The 20,910-nt window shown below is 39.7% G+C and overlaps 1 protein-coding gene across 1 annotated transcript in view; it reads left to right on the top strand.

Annotated features, from left to right (window-relative positions):
* Positions 1 to 505: 505 nt before the first annotated feature.
* Positions 506 to 20,910, top strand: part of LOC109859552 — a gene marked incomplete at its 3' end in the record, with an annotated part of 129,022 nt that continues 108,617 nt past the window's right edge. The window contains exon 1 of the mRNA XM_020437908.1: positions 506 to 1,160. Within this exon, the coding sequence (XP_020293497.1) occupies positions 905 to 1,160 (256 nt within the window). The remainder of the gene's footprint in view (positions 1,161 to 20,910) is intronic.

A 20,910-nucleotide genomic window follows, 5' to 3' on the forward strand; every position in this document is an offset into this window, starting at 1 on the left:
ATATTTTCTTTCAATAGACCGCCACCCGGTCATTCTCACGCCCTTATCAACCCTTCTCGAGGGTTTGCGGTGGGACCCGCCCACCCGCGCGCGAGTGACTTTTTCCTTTCCCCCCTCCCCTTTGTACGCTGATTTCCCCCTCTTCAGCGCGCAGGAAAACAGCGGCGCGTGAAGTTGCGTCCGCCGAAGACCCGAAATCAGGAGCGCTTTTCGGAGAACTGTCGAGATAGCGAGAAAAAGTCTGATCGCACAAGTGAAGTAGTCTGCTCGGCCGCACTTTTAATTTTATCTCTTATCAACCGTTCCGTTCACTCATCTCTTAGAGATATATGTATATATATATACATATATATATTATGGAAAAGGATCTGTTCTCTCTCTGCGGAGACGCCCGGCGCGGTTAGTTCCAAGTGTGACGCGGCGGAGCGGACTTCGCGCGCGTGTATCGCGTATATACGTTTTGGGAACTCCCTGGTCTTTCGTTTCGACAGTGGACGTGCGCAAACGAGCCGTTGGAAACGAATCTACAGTTGAACAGTGAGAGAGCAGAGAGAGAGAGAGAGAGAGAAACTTGTTTATTTTCATACACTCGACAGTGTCGCGAAACAACCCCCCGAGGGGCGCCGATTGTGACAGTGAAGGGTGTTTCGGTATCCCGGTGTGCTCCAGTGTGTGATTCATTCGAACGTGTGACTGTGTGTCGGTGACAATTGCGATTTATGTCAATCGCCGCAGAGTGCGTGGTGCCAGACAGATATCGAGAGAAAGAAAAAAAAGTAGTGATTTATGATTTAAAAGATACCCGAAGTAGTGTGCAGTGACGTTAATTCGAAACAGTGACGAAAAACTGTCCGACTGACATATTTGGAATATATTGCGAAAGTGTTTTTTTTTTTTTTAAGTTATGGCTGTGCCGAGAACGACGTCGACATTTCGACCGGATGGCGGCGGTGGAGGCGACGACGGCAGCAGACAATCGCGAAGACGTAACTCTCAGATCGGCGTTAGAATCGGTCGTCGATCGTCAAAGCGATCGTCGAGTATCGAGGTCACGGCGAAACAAGCTGGTCCCGCTGGCAAATTTCTTCTTATCGGTGCGGTCTTGGCTATACAGTTCGTCGGTGCAGCAGCGGCTATGCGGACTTCGTTCCCAAACAGAGGTGAGCGCGGAAACTTTCTTCGCAACACCGTCACCGCAATGAGACATATCGAAAGATTTATATATTTGACGATTCTTCAATTGAGATGACACTTGACGACGCGCGCGTCGTTTACTTTCACAAGAGACGGAATTTTAAGTAAACAACGAAATGATCGATAAATAACTTCGGGGCTGTGACATATCGCGTCTGTCACAGCAAAAAGATAGGAATATAAATATGAGGAAGAAAGGTGCTTTTAACGCGCGCCGCCGGTGATGAGAATTTCCACGCCTAATTCGAAGGATCATTATTTATCTCTGTAATGAATAAGGGTTCAGGCGGGAATGTCGAGAAAAACGCTAATTTTCTGTCACGTGTAATTTATGATAGCCGAACAGCAACAAATAAACAGTATAATATCGAGAAAAACAATTACCAAGAGGAAGTTTATTAAAGATAAAATCGATTCTTTTTATTTTTTGTTGACGGAAAAAAAATGTTGGTTTTATCAGGGGGGGTATTTTTCGTCGTGCATTTTCGCAAAGACGCGAAATATACATTATTTGTAATCTCATTACATTTTAAACGTATCCCTAAAATCCTTCGTTCTTGTAACGTCGCGACTTCAACTTGGAAACTTCGGCCGTTTACTTAAAGCCGGATGAGGAGAACGTGCCTATCAGCACGAATCGTTCAAGTTTTGATCCGCGAAATATTCCATCGCGAATCCAGACACCGCCGATTGGAGCACGAACATACCGCGATCGTGGAAGAACACGATTTAGGAATTCGATTCTCGACGGTTCGGTTGCCGACGAGTCAGACTCTGCCGAGTGCTGATTATACCGCGAGAAAAGGATGACGGGTTCCGGAGCTGTGCGCTCCGATTCGATTTCGTATTCGAGATGGTCGACCACAGTAACTGTGTGCGGGATTTAAGAGATCGGTCGAGTAATGGCGAGACACGGAGATGCATACTAAATGACGCGACGGCGATCCCCGGTGTGATCGGCGGTTCTCTTCTCTCATCTTTGAAACCAAACTAAGCGCAAATTTGCGCGCAGCCTCCTCCTCCTCTCACATCCGCATTACGGAATGTTGTCAGGTCGTGAAACACTCAGAGAGCAATCACGACGCGAAAATTGCAATCGATTATTCCGTTTTGATGAAAATTCGCGCAATCTCGCGCAAGCATCAGTGCGAGAGAGATTCGATCGAGACAAAAGATAATCAATTAACACGTTGTTTGTAAGTTTGTTTGTCACAATCCTTCTGATTGGATAATCAAGCATAGTGGAGTGTTTAACGTCAAATATTAAACATATCAAATTAGATTATTAATTCAATATTATACGCGCGGATGTGGCGGAACGATAGTTAACGCAATCAACTACACCGATGATATTTCGAATCAAATCTTACATATAAAGATACGGCGAGATACGTTAATAAATGTTATAAACTTTGAAAGAAAAAATCTGGCGCGCGTATAAATCATACGCGCGAACATTTGTATATATATTTCTCGTGTCTATTTATTGATATGCATCGAGAGAAAGGTTTTTTTGATACATTTATTCGTAATATATTGTTACGCGCACGAGTGGAGCGCGTGTTTTAAAAAAATTTTTATATTAATATTGAAACACATATACATATATATATATATATATATATATATTTTAGATCAAATGCAGAAACTTTATTATATAAAATGTACACGTCATACTGATAATAAAATTTCAATTGTTTATTATTTTCAATTGTTTAAAATTCGCTCTTCGATTAATAACTGTGCGCGAGGCGTGTTACGTGATTATGCGACGTGTATACGAGATGAACTAAAGGATGTTAATGTAAATTTCCTGCAACGACGCAATATAGCGAGTAAACAATTCTTGTGTGCTCATCTCTCGAGTAGCTCTGCATTATATGAGACAAAGAACGATGTGTATATAGTTATCTAATCGATAGACTTAATACTTGCGTTACTCGTGCGACACGCATTTGGTTGTTTCGTAATTTGCATGTTGACAAAAAAACAAAAACAAAATTAATAATTTTAACGACAATATAAGAGCTTCAAAACTCTCCGGATGTTATTAAAAATTGAAACGTTTTTCAAATATATGTGTGCGTGAAGAATTGTTTGAAATAAAAATTTACCGAGTCGCGATAAAAAAAGAAAAGTGTTTTCTTAGAAGAAAGTGAATGGAACGATTAAATTTCACACACACACACACACGCACACACACACACACACACACATACACACTCTCTCTCTTTGATGTTTTGTATTTATTACAAAAGTATCTTGGAATCTGCTTTTTCTCCACTTTTTATACTGCGCAAAGCGCGCCGTTACATCGAAAGCGCTTGACAAACATTGAAAAACAGTAAAAAAAGGTATCGAATGATAAGAGAGAAATAACACGTAAAGTTTCGAACGCGCGTCTATATTTATACAAGTATTTACAGTACAAACCGCTGTCTTTCTCAAAGAAATAAACATGAGTTTGACAGAATTTCAAATCGATCGGATCTCCACCACACTTGTCGCGTATATCGCATATTTCTACAAGTCTAATAAAACAATTTGTTTGCATTTGGAAAAAGTTCGCACGTGCTTTCTCTCTCGATTGTATATATATTCGATTAAAATGTGCATCGCGACGGATGCTGTTTCCTGTCTTACGTAATGCACTCTCGCAATTTGTCAGAGAACTGAGACTCCGTTGTCTTGCAAGTTTTCTTTCGTAACCGTTCACGTAACGTCGAATCACGTCGGCGCCGTCGTCATCGTCGTTGGGCGGCGTATCGCCTCGATAAGACCGACGTTGAATTAATTGAAAGTCGTCGCTGTTGAAACGCTGCTTCGCAGAGCTTCGCGCGGAAACGCGGCGGACGTCATTTTGATCTGGTTTTAATTAAACAACGGACGACATCGCGTAGAGAAGAGAATCGGGAAGGTTGGGCCGCGCGCGCGTGTAGTCGATAGGTGGACGAGAAACGCTACGGGGCAGGGCCGGGAAGAGGGTTGACAAGTGGAAGCTGGATGATTGAGGGCAACGACGGAACGTTTAACGCGATTAAAAAACGTCGCATGGTCGATCAAAGGCGTCCACAACGATCGCTCGTGGCACGCGAAATTCATCGAACGCCGCTGGCAAAAGGACGACGGTCTTGTCGCGTACGTACAATGTCGCTCGAAAACGCCAGTTTGAACGATCGCTTGTATATAAAAGTGCAATATAACCAACAGAGCGAGAGATCCGCTATATTCACGGTAAATGAACTCGGGGGTGAAGTTCATGTCTGTATTTTGTGAAAAACTATATAATTTGGGACACTCTCTTGTCTATAACGATCAATATTTTTTTATATCTATCTGACGTAATGCACGGAAAGATAATATATGTATAATATAGATATTTATAAAATAATGTAAATATAGATCATCAACTTTTTATATTTATGTTTTTCTATACAAAATTTTCGCCGAGGTTCTAAACAAAAACAAGTGACATTTTACGAAAATTTGACACAAGCGTTTCTCTATCAACAATTAAACACGCTAGAAACATTAAAAGTTAAAGTTTTGTTATTATAATAATTTACGAAATTGCAACTTGTCAATTAGCAATTCTCTAGCGCGCAAAGTCGGATGTTTGCGCAAAATTCGTTGGCTAGTTAATGTAACTTAGTTAGCACGTGCGTGAAGTGTGGCGGCGAACAATATATATATATATATATGTACGTCATTTGATAATATGAACTGTAGTAAAAAAACAAAGATTAGTGGCAAATAAATTTAAATCAAAACTCTAATTGATAACGTCAAAAATATACAAACAAAGTGTTAAATATATTACAATTACGATGTACATTATATAATATAACGTACATATTAATCTTTTTAGCAGTACGAGAATATAATTCCCGCGTTGTAAAATAATCCGCATTGTATTATTATATTACAGCAGATTTAGTTTACAAATAATGTGTTTATTTTGTATTTATCAGAAAGTTATGACGAACATATAAACAAATGTATTTACATGTTTGTCATAACTTTCTGATAAATAGAAAAAATAAAAAGACAAATATAAAATAGAAGTGACATTTCTATGTGCGAGATGCAGTTAAGCATGTTTTAGTACTTAAAGAGCCTCAAATATATTTACTTTTTTTCTGCCAGATAAAATAAAATATTCAGAAGGGAGAGAACGTGATTGTGTGTGATTCAAGAGAGACTTATTGTGTTAACGTTCGAAGATGTTTGAACCACTTTAGTGTCATTTTATACCGACGTTTTGTGAACAATTCAGCTCACTTCATCAAGGGTTTCAAGAACAGCTTGGATACTACACTATATCACAGAATGTTAATAAAACACACACCGCGAAAGCGTCAAATATATCAGACTTATCTGTGTTTTACATATTTGTCACGAAAGTTACAATTTTTCGACAATACGTGAAGATATTTATTTAAATTTATTTAACGCGTGTAAAATTTCATATTACAGTAAAAATTTTCTGGTTTCACAAAATCATGGCTTACATACACGACGATATGGTGGTTACGTAATATTTCCTCACACATGAATCAGACGTTCTTGCGTCATTCTCGAAAGGATGGTTTCATGAGAGAAGACTCGTGCGGATTACCGCCGTATGAACGAACGCACATTCATAGCGGCTTTCGCGAACTGTCACAGTCTCAGGACGCATCATTCAAATTAACATCGTGTCATACATCTGAGTTTTAGATGAAAGTAGTTATATTACCGTATTACGGGCGAGATTGCGCGCGCGCGCGCGCGCTTTGCACAAGATTTTCTTGAGCGTCCATAGCCGGTATCTGTATAAAAGTCACGTAACACACTATGGCTATCCTTTCCCTATTCTGTGTTACGAGCGATCTGTGATTCGCCGGCGTTTCTATACGCTCCTAGTTGCCGTGTTTAATTATACGTGGACATTTTATCAATTTTCATTCGCGATATAAGTTGCGTGGAAATGGCAACATATTCAAGATCTGGGAGAGAATAAAATTTTTGAATCTCTTGATCACATAAAATACAGTTCTAAAATAAAATAAAAAAAAAAAAATAAATAACCAAACAAGTTTTTAAAAATACTAGAACACGACAAACGCATATAAGTTTGTCTCTCGTTTCAGAGTTATATAAATCGAAATTTATATACGGAGAACAGAGAATATTGTTGAAATCAAGTTTATTGTTCCAGAATCGATGAGATATCTAAATTTTCTTTTGTGCATTACAGAGTTTCGCGGAACGGCAAGTTTTTGCGTTGCGAGAAAGTTTCAGCAAAATTGGGCGAACGACACGATACGGTCGCGCGTCGAGTTTCCCGTATCTAAAGTCTATAACGTCGAGATCTATTTGGCACGGGGAATGCGTGTCAATAATGTCCGATAGCGTGTGGCGTAACTCACAGAAAGATGGAGAGAGAGAGAGAGAGAGAGAGAGAGAGAGAGAGAAAGAGAGAGAAGCTGAAATACGATACGATCGAGTGGATTGGTGATTCTCGGTGAACAGCCGCGTCTGAGATAGTTTTATAATAAATTTAGCCCATGAACACGTTGGGATATGTCGGTGTGTCACGCGTCACCAAATTACAAACCATTCTGTAACGTGATATGTTGCACTTTTTTGTACGTTAACACACAATATATGATTGAAAAAAACGGATTGGATTACAAAATCCTCGCGCACACAGTACACATTATACAATAATTTTATATATGTACGTATATATGTGTATGTGTGTGTGGGATAACAAGAAAATTATTCGATACTTTTTACTCTTAGATTATTATACAAATGTACGATTTTACGATTTTACGTTGCCACGTTGCTGTCGCTTACTCGAAATGTTACATTTACGCAAAACATTGCTATTTGCATAAAACGCTGCGCTCATTTCGACCGCGTCTAACAAAAAAGAACTTAACGTATATATCTGTTCGTTGCATAATAAAAGAGAATATTTCAAAATTTTTTATTAAAGAAAACTACACTCCGAGTTGTAACAACTGAATGGTATGACAATGACGCCTTGCGTGGGCTAAAGTTATTATTTACGCTATTGTGACTTGGACAGGAGAAAGTTGCAAAAACTGCCAAGAAGTGTGCAAAACATGAAACGCGAGTGCGACTCGCAATATGTTGCCATTAATATTACGAGCGGCGGATGAAACAATAGCGCGGGATGTTTACAGTTTCGCGACATTTACGCGTCTACGCTTTCCGGCAGTAGTATGATCGCAGTTTACTCAGACGGCAGGTTGGTACCGTACAAAGTGACTCGCTAGGATTACACGAGAGATTAAGACGCAACCAAGGCGAGCGACGTGTACGTTACAAGTTCCAAGCACGTTCTAAACAGTCTCTTGGCGGTAGGCAAACGGACTAAACGTGTCGAAATTATTTCCGTCGCACCGGAGACACCGGATATTGCGAGACGCGCGCCTCCACGTCTCCAACGATCGAGAGACTCGTTCGCGATGCAAGTGTCACGCAAACCTCACGCAAGTTAATCTCACTCCTTATCTTTTCGCCATTCGGTAATTCAATTACTTTACTCAAATTTAATTAAAATTTGAAGATATTCGGAGAGAAAATATAGAATAAATTGTAAATTATAAATAAATTGTAAATAAGAATAAATTGTATTACAATATATGTTTATCTGAGAATATTTTAATATCGTTGATTATATATACAATGAATTACACGCATATATATATATATATATATATATACATATATATATACATATATATATACATATTTTATGGAAACAAAACTATGGAAATTTTATGAAAATATTATGATTTATATTTCAAGATCTGTATAATAAAATTTCACCACGGTTAAATTACATTTAAACACGATGTTGCGAAATATCACGTTAATAATATATACATGCAGCTTTGAAATGGCGGGGAAGCATAGAATGCGCTCAGGTTTAACATCGTACTTCGCCGCGTGTACCAATTAAATTGAAATTTAGTTCATCCTCCCCACATCGCGAAATGCTTCTCTCTTCTCTTCTCTTCTCTTGGCTTCTCTTTCTCTGCGGAAACACAATACAATCACACGCCCTCTTTATGCGGTTCATATTTGTGCGAATTCCGTGTTGATGACAAATTGTAAATTTTGCAAATTCGGATTGTGCGTCAGGAGTGCATGAAAGTGCAACGCGCTCGCTGTTTGACATAACGCTTTTGCGTCACCTGTTTCCATGTTTGCGTTGCACCTGCACGCGAAATGTCATAAATACGGGACGACGACGCGATTTGCGAACAACACTCTTCTCTTTTGAAAACGCCAATACGCAATTTCCATAACTTTTTAACGGACGTTTATATAACTAACAATTTGTTTGAGTTACCGGCCCACATGCACATATACAAAAAAAAAATAGTAGTTTACTAATCAATCGAAAAAAATAATTTTCCCTATTGCTATCCTGATAATTGATTCAGGGCAGTTATTATGTAACTTTATGGAATCTCCGATCGGAATAATTTTGATTTGTCATTTTTTTGTGAAAGGAAGAGAAAACAAAGAAAAACAAAAAATCATTCCGAATGAAATTGACTCCGAAAAGTTAATTAGCTACCCAGGAATTCAAATATACGCAATTGCGAGATTTACTTCACAGAACAGGGGGGGGGGAGGGTTTCTGTATTAAGCGTTACATAGTCTGAGTAATTAATGCACCCTCCGCGGGTTTCTTGTCTCACAAGCATCACATGACACGGGTCTTCGTTCTCATAAAAACATGCTCATTTAAATTAAGATTAATGAGTTTCATGAGATGATTACACACATCGTATTGTTGTTTCATTTATTCACACAGATATTAAATTTCTAGTTAACGCGTGTATTTTGTGTGTTAAGTCCTCTTTCTACATCCCGCCTTAAAAAAAAAAAAACTCGCGTTTAAACAATTTTCCGATCGATTAACCGGTTAATCGTCCGGCTAATTCTTTCGGTAATTATCCGTTAATTTCCTGAACAAATATCTGTAGTTGATTATCTGCGGCTAATTTTCCAAAGTAAATTCTTTAATTTGATTTTTTAACGAAGAACAATCGCGCGTTCGGAATTATTTGCCGCGTCATGTCGCGCTCCGCAATCGAATGATAAAACTCGGTTCGCGTTAACCGCGTAGCAAATTTGAGATCGAAAATCGTTAGTATCGCAGAAATATCGCAGCGGCGATTAAACAACGGCTCAAAACAAACCAACGAGAGAGCGCGAGACATCCACCACGGTCGCGTTTACGAGATCGATTAATCACGATTGGCTTATCCGCTTTAATTGCACACAACGGATCGCGAAGAGTCATGAACGTTCGTACGTCCAATGTAAACGGCATTAATATTCGTCACGCAAAGTGGATACGATCGGGAGTCGCGATATATATACATACATACGTCGGTCGGGCCATCGTTGTTTCGCGGATTCAAAGTGGCGTTCATATATGTGTGTACACGTCTGTTTACGTTTAAACCTTCCACCCTGAGCAGTTCTATGCGCCGCAGATAGCACATCCAGAAACACGCTACTCATGATATTTGTGCATGTACCCGCTTTCCTATTCGGTCATCGCTCTATGAATTTATTTATATCCTCATGAAATTGCGCCGAGTTCTCGCAATTCGCACGATATATGTATGTGTGTGTGTGTGTGTGTGCGCGTGTGTGTATGTGTATGTGTATTGTACGCAGTCTGGACCAGGATCGTGTAGGGCATGTCGCTCCCTTCGCTCCATTCATGTGAGCAGGCAATGTTCTTCTGTCGAAAGCACTCTGCCTGGATGTTATACGCGATGCATAAGCGAACAAGAATCGGTGGTTGACAGTTTTAAGCGTCATTTACGTTATTTAGAGCGTGAAAAAAAAGTAATTAAAAATTTGAAAGATTTCAAAAAACCACATCTACGACACGTATGCATCAAAGTGGCTTTTGTTTCAAATTTTATTTTATTTTTTTTTTTTTTTTTTTTTTTTTTTTGAATTTTTTTCGCGACACTCCCGAGAATGGTTTCAATTGCTAAAGAAATAATTTGTGAAAAAGTTGAGCCCGATCGGATAAGAGGAAAAGAAGCTCCCTGGGTTTTTAAGCGTTGAAATAATCTCAGATGCATAATGAATCGATTTTATTTGATTATCTTCCAACTTATTGATTATATCGAAAAACGTGTCAAACAAAAGTTGTAGATCTGGATCGGAAGTACGTTTTGTCATTTATTGCCTCGCATTGGAATAAATTTTTGAATGTGTCTAAGGATCTAAAGGCCTTATTTCCCTTTATCCGATCTAAGTTTTTTTCACAGATTATGTTTTTAGCAATTGAACCCGTTTTAAAGAGTGACGTGAAAAAATGCAAAAGTCCGAAATAAGAGTTACTCTAGTGTGCATGTGTGTGCGTGCGTGCGTGCGTGCGTGTGTGTGCGTGTGCGTGCGTGCGTGCGTGCGTGCGTGCGTGCGTGCGTGTGTGTGTGTGTAAAGTGTGTGTGTGTGTGAGTGTGTGTACATGAAGAACATTTGTTATCCAAGAAACAGTTGCAATGTATGAAGTCAAGACTTTGTGTATTTGCGAGACTTTTGTGCTGTGCTTTTCTTGGTTAAATTGGTTTATCAGACAACCGCTGAAAGATCGTTGAAAAATTGCTAGACACAATCGCTATCTTCGAGCTCATTGTTTGTTGGCATGACCGTAACTTTGCACGAAGAGCATCATTTGCTTTCGTCATTTCGTTATCGCCATCTATAGGATTCTGCTCTTGAATCTTGTTACACAACACGCGCGCGCGCACGCACACACACACACACACAAGTTGTGCATATACGTACATGTAGCGAGGTCAACCCAGACCAATATTGAATAACATAGCTGATTAAATACTGACACGAACGGTAGCGAGGGGGCACGCCTGGAATCTCCCCCTCTTCGTTCAGAGCTGGCACTGTACGTGCGAAACAAGATTAACCCGTGACACATGTAAACCCTCAAAGCACACGCGCGCGGCCCGTCTGCGGTATATGCAAATTCGTTCGGCGGCAACAGCCAACCTTTTTCCTACGGGTTTTATTGTCCTACGCCCTACGCTTCCGGCGCTTTTAGTTTTCGCGACGAGATTCCACGGAACACCGAAAGAAAATAAAAGTAAAAATAAAATCCCCCTATCGATATGGAACGCACTCTAATATATTTGTACGCACACAACTGCAGACACACATTTAAAGTCGTTTGTAGTATCTGTTTGAGAAGAGGGATATATTTTCCCGCAGAGTATAATATTTCATCGGATTCGTGGCCGAAGTTAATGAGTGCAGACAATTTTATAATTATCTTCGGCTGGTTTGTAACGGATAAGAGAAATTTTAATTAAGAAAACTAATTATGTGCGCGTAATTTTTCTTCCTTAATGCTCCTCGCGGACTGCCAGTCATATATTATTAATATACTATGCGGTTTATCTATAGTACATTTTAAAATATCATTTTATATATATATATATGTAAGTTAGAATATATTTCTAAACTAACACTCTCTACGTATTAAGATCGAGCAATGGTTATAGAAGAGTGGATTCAACAAGTAATGTCAAAGAATTTATCTTAGTGTGCAAATTGGCGTTTCGACTATATCGCCGACTTATCTTCTGATAACTTTCATATGTCACACTAATATAAAAAAAACCAAAAATTCAAGTTGAAAATTAAAATCCACTGCGAACAATTATTCGTGATTGATCAAATGTATCTTTAATTGCGAATTGTGCGGACGTTGAAGAAGATGTGGCACGAGTCCACCGGTTTCCCAATAATAGAGATTTATTTCCCGCGTGGCACTGCGCGTCAGGGCGAATTGCCTCGAAATAAAGACGCATCGTCCGGGATGAGAAATCTTGTTTTTACAGTTTACCACAGGGAAAGATAAACGGCGACGTAGCAAAAGTGACCGCTCCGCAATGGAGTTTTGAAATTCACTTGACAATATTATCGCGCGAGAGGGCGATTTCGTTTTCTCAAAAGGAATATTTTTATTAAAACAAAAAAAAAACAAAACAAAACAAAATGTAGTTAACATTATTTAACAAAACATTTAACAAAATGTAGTTAACATTATTGAAAGTAATATTTTTTTTCCCAAGCTTTCCTCGTTTATATATTTAAACGCCGCACTTATTTCGATATTAAAGTTGAAAAAATATTTTAAACGACACATAAAAACTCCATGAGAATATTAACGGTCTCTGAACACCAGATGCGTCATCTGTGACAAATGATAAGCGCGCAACGTGCTTATCAGCCAAGAGTGCACGTTTTAAATTCTTAAATAGTCAAGAAAAGCCACGCGAACTCGACAGGAATAATGCGGAGAGATCAAGCGACGATGCTCGATAAAAGTGGAGTCGCGCACAAGGGACGTATCACGTATGCGCAATGCCGCGCCCCGAGTAATTTTTTTTCTTTCTTTTCTCTTTTCTTCTTCTTCTTCTTCTTCTTCTTTATTCTAGAGATATACGAGTCGCCGGCGGTTACATCACCTGGGACTCTTAGGGTACATAGTTCACCAGGGAATCAAGAGAACGAGCTCGCCGGGGCGAAAAACGGAAGAAACATACATACGCGTCGTGTCGCGTGTTCTATAGATCTCTTGAAATAGTTCGACGATCCTCTCGCCGAGATCGTGTCACGGCGAAGCGCGTTAGAGGGCTGTCGCTCGTCCGTGAAAATTCGCAATAGAAATGTATAGAATTTCGTGTATCTCGCACTATCTTCTTCTATTACTCACGAATTCTCGAATCTCGATTTGAGAGATGTAACTTGGTTTTCTCACAACAAAAATCGGAGATTCATCGCGGCTTATTCGAACGTGAAAATCGCTTACTTGATCGTAGAACATATTACTCGGACAATTTGTCAAATAAGCAAAGTTTCGATAACTAACACAAAAAATTTCGTAAAAAAAATCGGCGGTGATGTTCGCTTGCAAAATTTTAATTCCTGATGTTTGAATAAAACATCGACAATAATAATAATTTTGAAGAAGAGAAATATTATTTTTGAGACACCGCGAAATGTGCGCGTCGCGAAATCACGAATATTATAATATTATAATATTACTCGCATGAAAGACGTATCGCGTAACGGGCGGGAGTGTGTGTTGTAAAGCCCACTTCTGGACTCCGTACGTGTAATATAGTCCCGGGTAAGGTGTCGAGACGGGGGCAACGACGGATCTGGTGCGGTAGACAGCGAAGAGGATGAGGATGAGAAGGATTATGCAACGTCGCTGAGGCGTACGAACGAGTCGACGTGGATGTAGAGGAACAACCGTAACTTGATTTGCGCAATGGTCCTAGTCGAGCACGGGGGACTGCCTTCCGCCACATAACCACCGCTACTATCTAAGCGACCCACCGATGTGAAAGTCCCATAATTCTCACCGGCACAGCCGTCGAGCCTCACCACTAGCGTGCGAGCTAAGTCAATTACGGTGCTGCGCGTATGAGAGCGATAACGCAGAAGATGAGGAGGAGAAGCGGAAGACCATCTCTCTGAGATTTTCGCGCTCTCTCTATCTCTCTCTCTCTCTCTCTCTCTCTCTCTCTCTCTCCTCTTTCTCCTCCTTCCTCGCGCGTCGAACGAATTCTATATCTTTCCCACGTGCGCACTTTCTCGCGAGAAAGAAACTTTATTTCTGCTCATCGATCGCGTTTGTACGTCTCGCGCGCGCCGGGAATACTCCGCTAGCTTTGAGGGGAACCAGCACGGTCTGTCAATTATACTTAAACTACGATGCATTGATCGAGAAATCAAAGTTTCTAGCCTCCCGGGAGATCAGTCCGGCGACCAGTTACAAGTGCGAAAACGTTGCGAAATTTCTCGTGCAAACCCTTCGACGTTTCGCGCGAGAACAATTGGAATATTTGACAGAAGTGTACAAAAAATGTGAAATGTATATATTTAACATTTTTTTTTTTCAGAGAGTTATATAAAATTCAATCTCTCCGTATTTCTTTTCTTTTATGTACGGTGTGTTCGAGAAATTTCGGCAGCGCCGTATTGTGTTTTCACAGACAAACGTATACGCGGACTATAAGAGAGAGACATAACAATGTCATCAATGTCTCTCGGTCGACAAGACCGACGCTTGCTGCCGTCGGTTCTCGATTTTCTTGATGCAGTTTAAATCGCATGAGGGAGGGGGGAGGAGAGGATAAAGAAAACGACGTGAGAGAGCCGAACGCACGTGAAATCTTATCGCGCATCGACGTCGCATCTGTGCGCCACCACGTCGTGACTTTTTATCGAAAAACGTTGCAGGTTCGCATTTTGGAAAATCAAATGTCTGTTATACATATCTCAGCAATGTTTAGAATAGCTTATAGTTTGAGAAAAAAAAAACAAGAGAGGAAAAAATGTGACAAGCCCGAACATTCTTTTAAGCAAAATTATTTCGTTGATATCAACAAGACGTTTTCTTTTTTGTTTTTTTTACAAAAATATATTTTATTACGTTTTTTTTTTTTTTTATTACGTTATTAAAAAAAAATAAAATTACAGCGTCATAATCTGTGACTGAAGGAATTTCATTGGAATTTCGCATTATTTATTACAAAATTTATTGTAATCGCGCGCAAACTTGTTGTTGAAAAACAAAAATGCAAATCAGTTTTCGATCAGCTGTAATCTCTCAATTAAATCGCGCGTAAACTTTATGTATTTGATTTCCCGAACGGGAGAGAGATTTCGCCCACGCGTGTAAAACTATATATTTTTCGACGTCGTAAAACGGAGGCTTTGTATTATTTCTTTCGTTTGTAACTCGCGCAACGTGTATATCTTTATCTCCTCGCGCTAAAATATAAAAAGCAGGTGACGCCGGAGCGAGAGAACTCTTCTCTCATCTTCCGCGAGGATACGGCAACGATTTCTCTTCATTTTTGGAGGCTACACATTATTTACCAGCACTTTATCACCATTTCCGTCGGTCTCTGGTGGTCGCCATAACACGGCCGCTGTTTTATCTCTTGTTTCCTTTCACGCTATCCCGCTTCTCTCTCTTTCTCTTTCCTTCTCTATCTCTTTCTCTCTTTATCTCTCTCCACTCTCTTCGCCACTACTTCCCTTTCATACGCTTGATAGCGCGACACACGTGTTCCGCCAAATTCACTCTTTTCCACTTTTTATATTTGACGTCTTAACTCTCTCACTCATTTTTTGTTTGATATTTTATGTTATGGAATTTATTTAATAAATTGTTAAAATAAAATATGCGAATCCATCGTTGCGTATATTTTTTACGATAAAAGTGCACCGTCGATTTAGATATAGAAAGAGAACAATATTCGGGATCTCGCTTGTTGGAAACCATTCAGAAGCGGCGAAATTAAGTGATTTATCCCCGCGCAGTGGACCGTCCGGGCCGCGAAGATCCTTAAGACGGGATCCGGCAAGTTGCCTGTGGGCCTTGTACCGTCGTAGAATACAAAGGAACGACTACTTGGCCGGAAGTCACGTGACTAGCACTGACTAGCGTGCGTGTCCTTGCCAGGGGTGTTCGTCACGGAATTAATGGTTGGCTCGGAGCTCTACGGAAAGCATTATTCCGGCGGAAAGGCGACGAGGCAAGAAATTATGGTTTCGCGTTCATCGGGGGTCGACGGGAGACCGTATCTCTCGAAGGGCGAAAAGCGCGCGCGCACGCGTCTGGTTTATTGAGGATTAAGGCGGGGATATTGGAACATATGCTTTCTGCCTTATGTTCGTCGGAAAGCCCTCGGTGAAGGTTATCGACTGCTCGATCGTCCAGAAAATATGAGAATGGTTTTATTGTTCGTCTGGGCCACTTCTTGCGTACACTTTTTTTCATGCTTGAAAAACGTGCGTGATAGAGGGAGATATGGGGAAAAAAGTTTATGGATTCTGTAGCTAATAAAGAAGCCGATAAAATTTTTGCAGATAATTTACTTGTTCTAAATCTAAAACTTCTAGAATCAGCAGAGAGTTAACGTCGCGTCAGTTCGATTTTATTAATCACACAAATCTTTTGCGCGCATCGCGCAAAAAAGAGAAAACTTGCGAGAGTGAATCTTTTTTTTTTTTTTTTAATCAATTCGACCTCGTTCGTCAATTAACTTGAAATAAAAATTTGTTTCTAAGAAAAATTTCGCTTACACGGAGTCTCGATTATTAAGATATCCAACATGGGAAATTAAAAGTCGCGGGCAGTTACGAAGTTACGGAAGGTCCCACGCGTAATTTTCGTCAAGGAAACTTTAACTTACCGCGAAACTTGTTAAAGGATAATATATTCCCACCGCTGATTTAGAGTTGCCGTTACATTAAACTCACGACACTTGCGCGCTCGATGTAGCATATTCTGCAATAATTGATCGCGGCTCGACGAGAGAGCACAGAGAGAGAACGCATTTCTCTCGTCTCTCGTTCCCTCAAGATAGGACTCTCTGATGTGCATACGTGTGTTTCGTGGATATACATGCGGTATCCGCGATACGTGTCGCGCGATGGCGGCGGCCGTCGCGCGACGGTCGAAAGACGTGTGTCCCGGATGCGATTTGCTGACTGGCTTCTCCATGTCTGTGCAGACGAAGTTAATCGGTCCCGAGATAAGGGATGACGCCTCACTTCCGCGGTAATTAGGTTGTGCGGTTCAGCAACAGTAGTGATAGAACGCGATAACGAGCAGTCCGACGTGTCCGCGGAAATGCACCGGCGAAATGCTCGATTTATTGTATTGCGACACGTTCTCCGAAATTTCTCGACTTTACCAGAGAAAATTCTCGATGATATTTGCAACGCGAATATATTCTCGCGCGACAAAATATTTGATGATTATGTTATATTTGAAAACTCGCGCGAATTACGCGATTCTCTCGCTGAGATTTTTTCTCCAATTAAAAATTTTGAAATTTCGCCAAGTTTCTCGGATAAAAATGTGCAATCGGTAATATCTTCTCTGGATATAACGAGATGAAAATGTGCGTTTGAAAAATTTTGAAAAATCCAACCGTAAAACTGCCAGCAAAATAAGCGCGAAGAAGAGAATTAAATTGTAATTTTATTTTGCTACATTAAATAATAATAATAATAATGATAATAATAATAATAATAATAATAATAATGATAATACATTATTTTTATTGCTGTGTGAAAAGCGCAAAAGAAGATGGTTATTAAACGTATAACGATCGTCTCGTTCTACTTCCCCGAGTCTCTTTAGCGACGATTCAATCGATAACGAGCTGTATTGAAACGCTATTGAGTTGCGGTATCGTTATATCCGATCGATGCATTTATGCGCGACACGCGACGGCAATCTTATTTCTCGATTCCAGAGAGTTCCATCCTGTTCCTTTGTTAATACCACCACTTAGGGGAAAGTCGCGTAAGATCGCGTACATATTTCCGGGGGAAATAAGATAAAAGTGCGACACCACGCTTTCACTGGAATTGGATCGTGTAGCTCAGTAATAATAGTGATATAGTGTCTCCGTGGAGCCCTATTATTACCTCATATATTACGGAGACGGTTCTGAAGTAATAAAACGTCGGGGACGGGGAACTATAAGAACGGCGCTTCGCCGCTATCAATAATCTGTTAACTCTTAACAAAATAGAAACTTGCGGCCAGGCTCAGCGAAAATGATCATTTATCTCGACGTCGGTTAACTAACGGGTACCAATCCGCGGCTTCTCTTCGAAATCTCAAAACTCTCATCATCATGATTTTCTCATTACAATGAGACCCAATGAAATGTTTATGACGCTTTTTGATTTCGTTTTTGCTTTCAACATTTATTCGTCTACTGTTTTATATAATATATGCAGAGACATTTTATATATTGGAAAGCAGCTTCAATATACTTTCAGTAGTAAATATCTGAAAAGCTCGTTTTCTCTCCGCTACCCGGCTCCGATTTGTGAGTGGCATCGATTACGAATAACTTTGAATATTGAGGCGAATAATTTGCTAAAACTCCGTGAAAAGAGGGAATCGCTGTTTTGGACTAATTAAATTTCGCAGCTCAATAGCGATGATTACGTTATTGGATAGCTGACAACAACCCATCGTGCTACTGCATCTCCGGCTTAATTTACTGCACACATGGGATTGCTTTCGAGGTAGAGATATTGGATGTAGGTGTTCAATCATGTGCGAATGTCAAAACGCAATAGGTTTCAGCAATTCTTCTTTTATTTTATTTCTTTTTTTTTTTTTTTTTTTTAACGCTGAAGAATATTGCGTAATAATGCAGTTTTATATGCGCGCGCTTTGCGTATAGTTAATGTCAAAATTTCAATATTTTCTGATTATAATCCAATTACTTCACGTACACTGTAGAATTTATATAGTGGAAATTACTTTAATGTGATTTAAACTTCATTTAATAATTAAATTTAATAATTAAATTATTAACCCTTCAAGTTCAGACGTGGGTCTCCCAGACTCGCTCAAAAATTGCGCATCAGTGTTTTTAAAAACAAACTTTTATTTTTAAACGCTAATATCTTCGAAATTACTTGCGAGATTTTGTCAATTTGTTCGTTTTTTTCTTATCGACGCAGAATTGTTCAAAATTTTGATTAAAAAAAAAAAAAAAAAAAAACAAAATTGAAAGCATATTGATTTTTCGCGGAGATATTCGATCTCCTAAAGTAGCGTGGGTCTCACAGACCCGGTCTGGCCAACTTGTCCTCATTATTGAGATCTGGCCACAAAGGGTTAAATATTGTACGTATTAATATACATAAATGATATTTAACTTCCATAAACGTTCTTTTTAGATACATATCTTGTAAACTCTGGACATTTATGTCTGACGCGAGTTTTTTTTATTGATTAAAACATTGCAAAAACTCTGTAAAGAGATTTGTGGGGTTTTAATTATCCAATTATTCTCTATTAGGGAAATAACATTAGTTTTGAGATAATGATGTTTTTATTTTTTAGAAATTCTTCCGCTAAATTAATAAGATTTTCTCATTTTCAAGAATCGCTAGGACATTTAATGTCGGGAGTTTACAGGATTAGAATGAAGAATATCGTTATACAATTTCTCGCGCAATGATCTGTTAGAACGATATTTGTGTGCGTATGACGCTACATAAATGTGTAAAATTTAGAAATATAGAAAGAATAAAAAATTATAGATTAATATTTGTTATTGACACGTGCGTCGTAATACTTTATACGCAGCATTACGTTCGATGTTTTTGCGCTAGCTTGGGGCCAATTTCTCTCGATCCCTACCTGTTGTTTTTCACGCAAAATTGCGGCAACAATTTTATTCAGTTTTATATGCAAAATTCCGCTTTTTCTGTTACCACCAAACGTACATAATTATGCAATAACAGTATAAGCGTATTTTTCACGTTTAACGTATCAATGGGTGATGTTGCGCCCGATATTTTTGCGAGTACTCGTACAAACGTTTGTTGCTTCGAAATAAACGATATATAAACGCACTTCTTTCTGTCCATTAAAATTGATGTTGCTCGCCAGAGATCTCTCACGATTCTCATTTAATAACTTAATAAACTTTGATCATACACACACACACACACACACACACATACACACAAAATTATACCATAAAATCTTCACACTATTTAATCACATCGTTAACGTCTTCGACAATCAATCGCGTGATTTTATGCGACATTTTAGCGGAGCCAACAGATTTATTCGCGGATACGAGCGGATTTCGCGGCGCCGTTACCGGTAACTGCATATGGATGAACGACGTGTTTCCCGGCTGTGTCGCGTCGATGTTAATCGTCGTCGGGATAAGGGCCGACGGCTGCGTCGCATGGCAATTAGGTTATGTGACGCAATAACGATAACGATGACAATTATAACCGTGTCGACGAGGTGATAACCGGTGCGCGTCCTCTCTGCCGTTATCCCGTCAAAAGAGAGAAGGAGAGAGAGAGAGAGAGGGGGGGAAGAGGGAGAGAGAACGAACTGTTTCGCGCGTCCGCCTTCTCGTTCGTCGGCCATCGCTCATCGCGATAATCTTCGCCGGACAATGGACTCGATAACTCGTTATCGGACCGACGACGACGATGACGACGACGATATTCGATCCATCGAGAGCCGTCAAATCTTGCACGCAGTTATTTATTAACGCTCGCTTCACGATGGGCTTCGAGACGCTCTCGCATGCGAGGGCGACTTGCCCGCGCGTGAACTATCGCCTCGCTCGCGAATAAAAACGAGACCAATTTATCGCTTTCGCGTTTCTTCACAAATCTCGTTTTTAACTTTTTTTTTTTTTGCTGCGGTCGATTGATCGTGTCGCCCTGGATTTATTTTGTCTGCTTTCGGTGAACGTGATTTTTCTTGTCGCGTATAGTACGCGCGATACGTAACGTTGTTTTTTTTTTTTTTTTTAAATAAATAAATAAATTTCTCGATAGCAAAATGTATACTACGACGTGGATATAATTTCTCTAGAATTTGCTCTTTTGATTATACTTGAAATACATTCCAAGTACGGTAACAAAATTCTCTCTGTTGTCATTCCTCTTATTTGTCACCGTCGCGTCGGTGGTCTCTCATTTGTCATCTTTTTCTCTCCCGCGGTGTGTTAATTTACACATTCGTCATGCGCAGAATAAACTATACGCGTAGTGTCTCACTCTGAATTCTTTAGTCGTCGTTCAGTTGTGTACTTTGTAATTTTG

The sequence above is a fragment of the Pseudomyrmex gracilis genome, unplaced genomic scaffold (genome assembly GCF_002006095.1).
Source record: "Pseudomyrmex gracilis isolate BER0280 unplaced genomic scaffold, ASM200609v1 scaffold_267, whole genome shotgun sequence".
NCBI lineage: Eukaryota > Metazoa > Arthropoda > Insecta > Hymenoptera > Formicidae > Pseudomyrmex > Pseudomyrmex gracilis.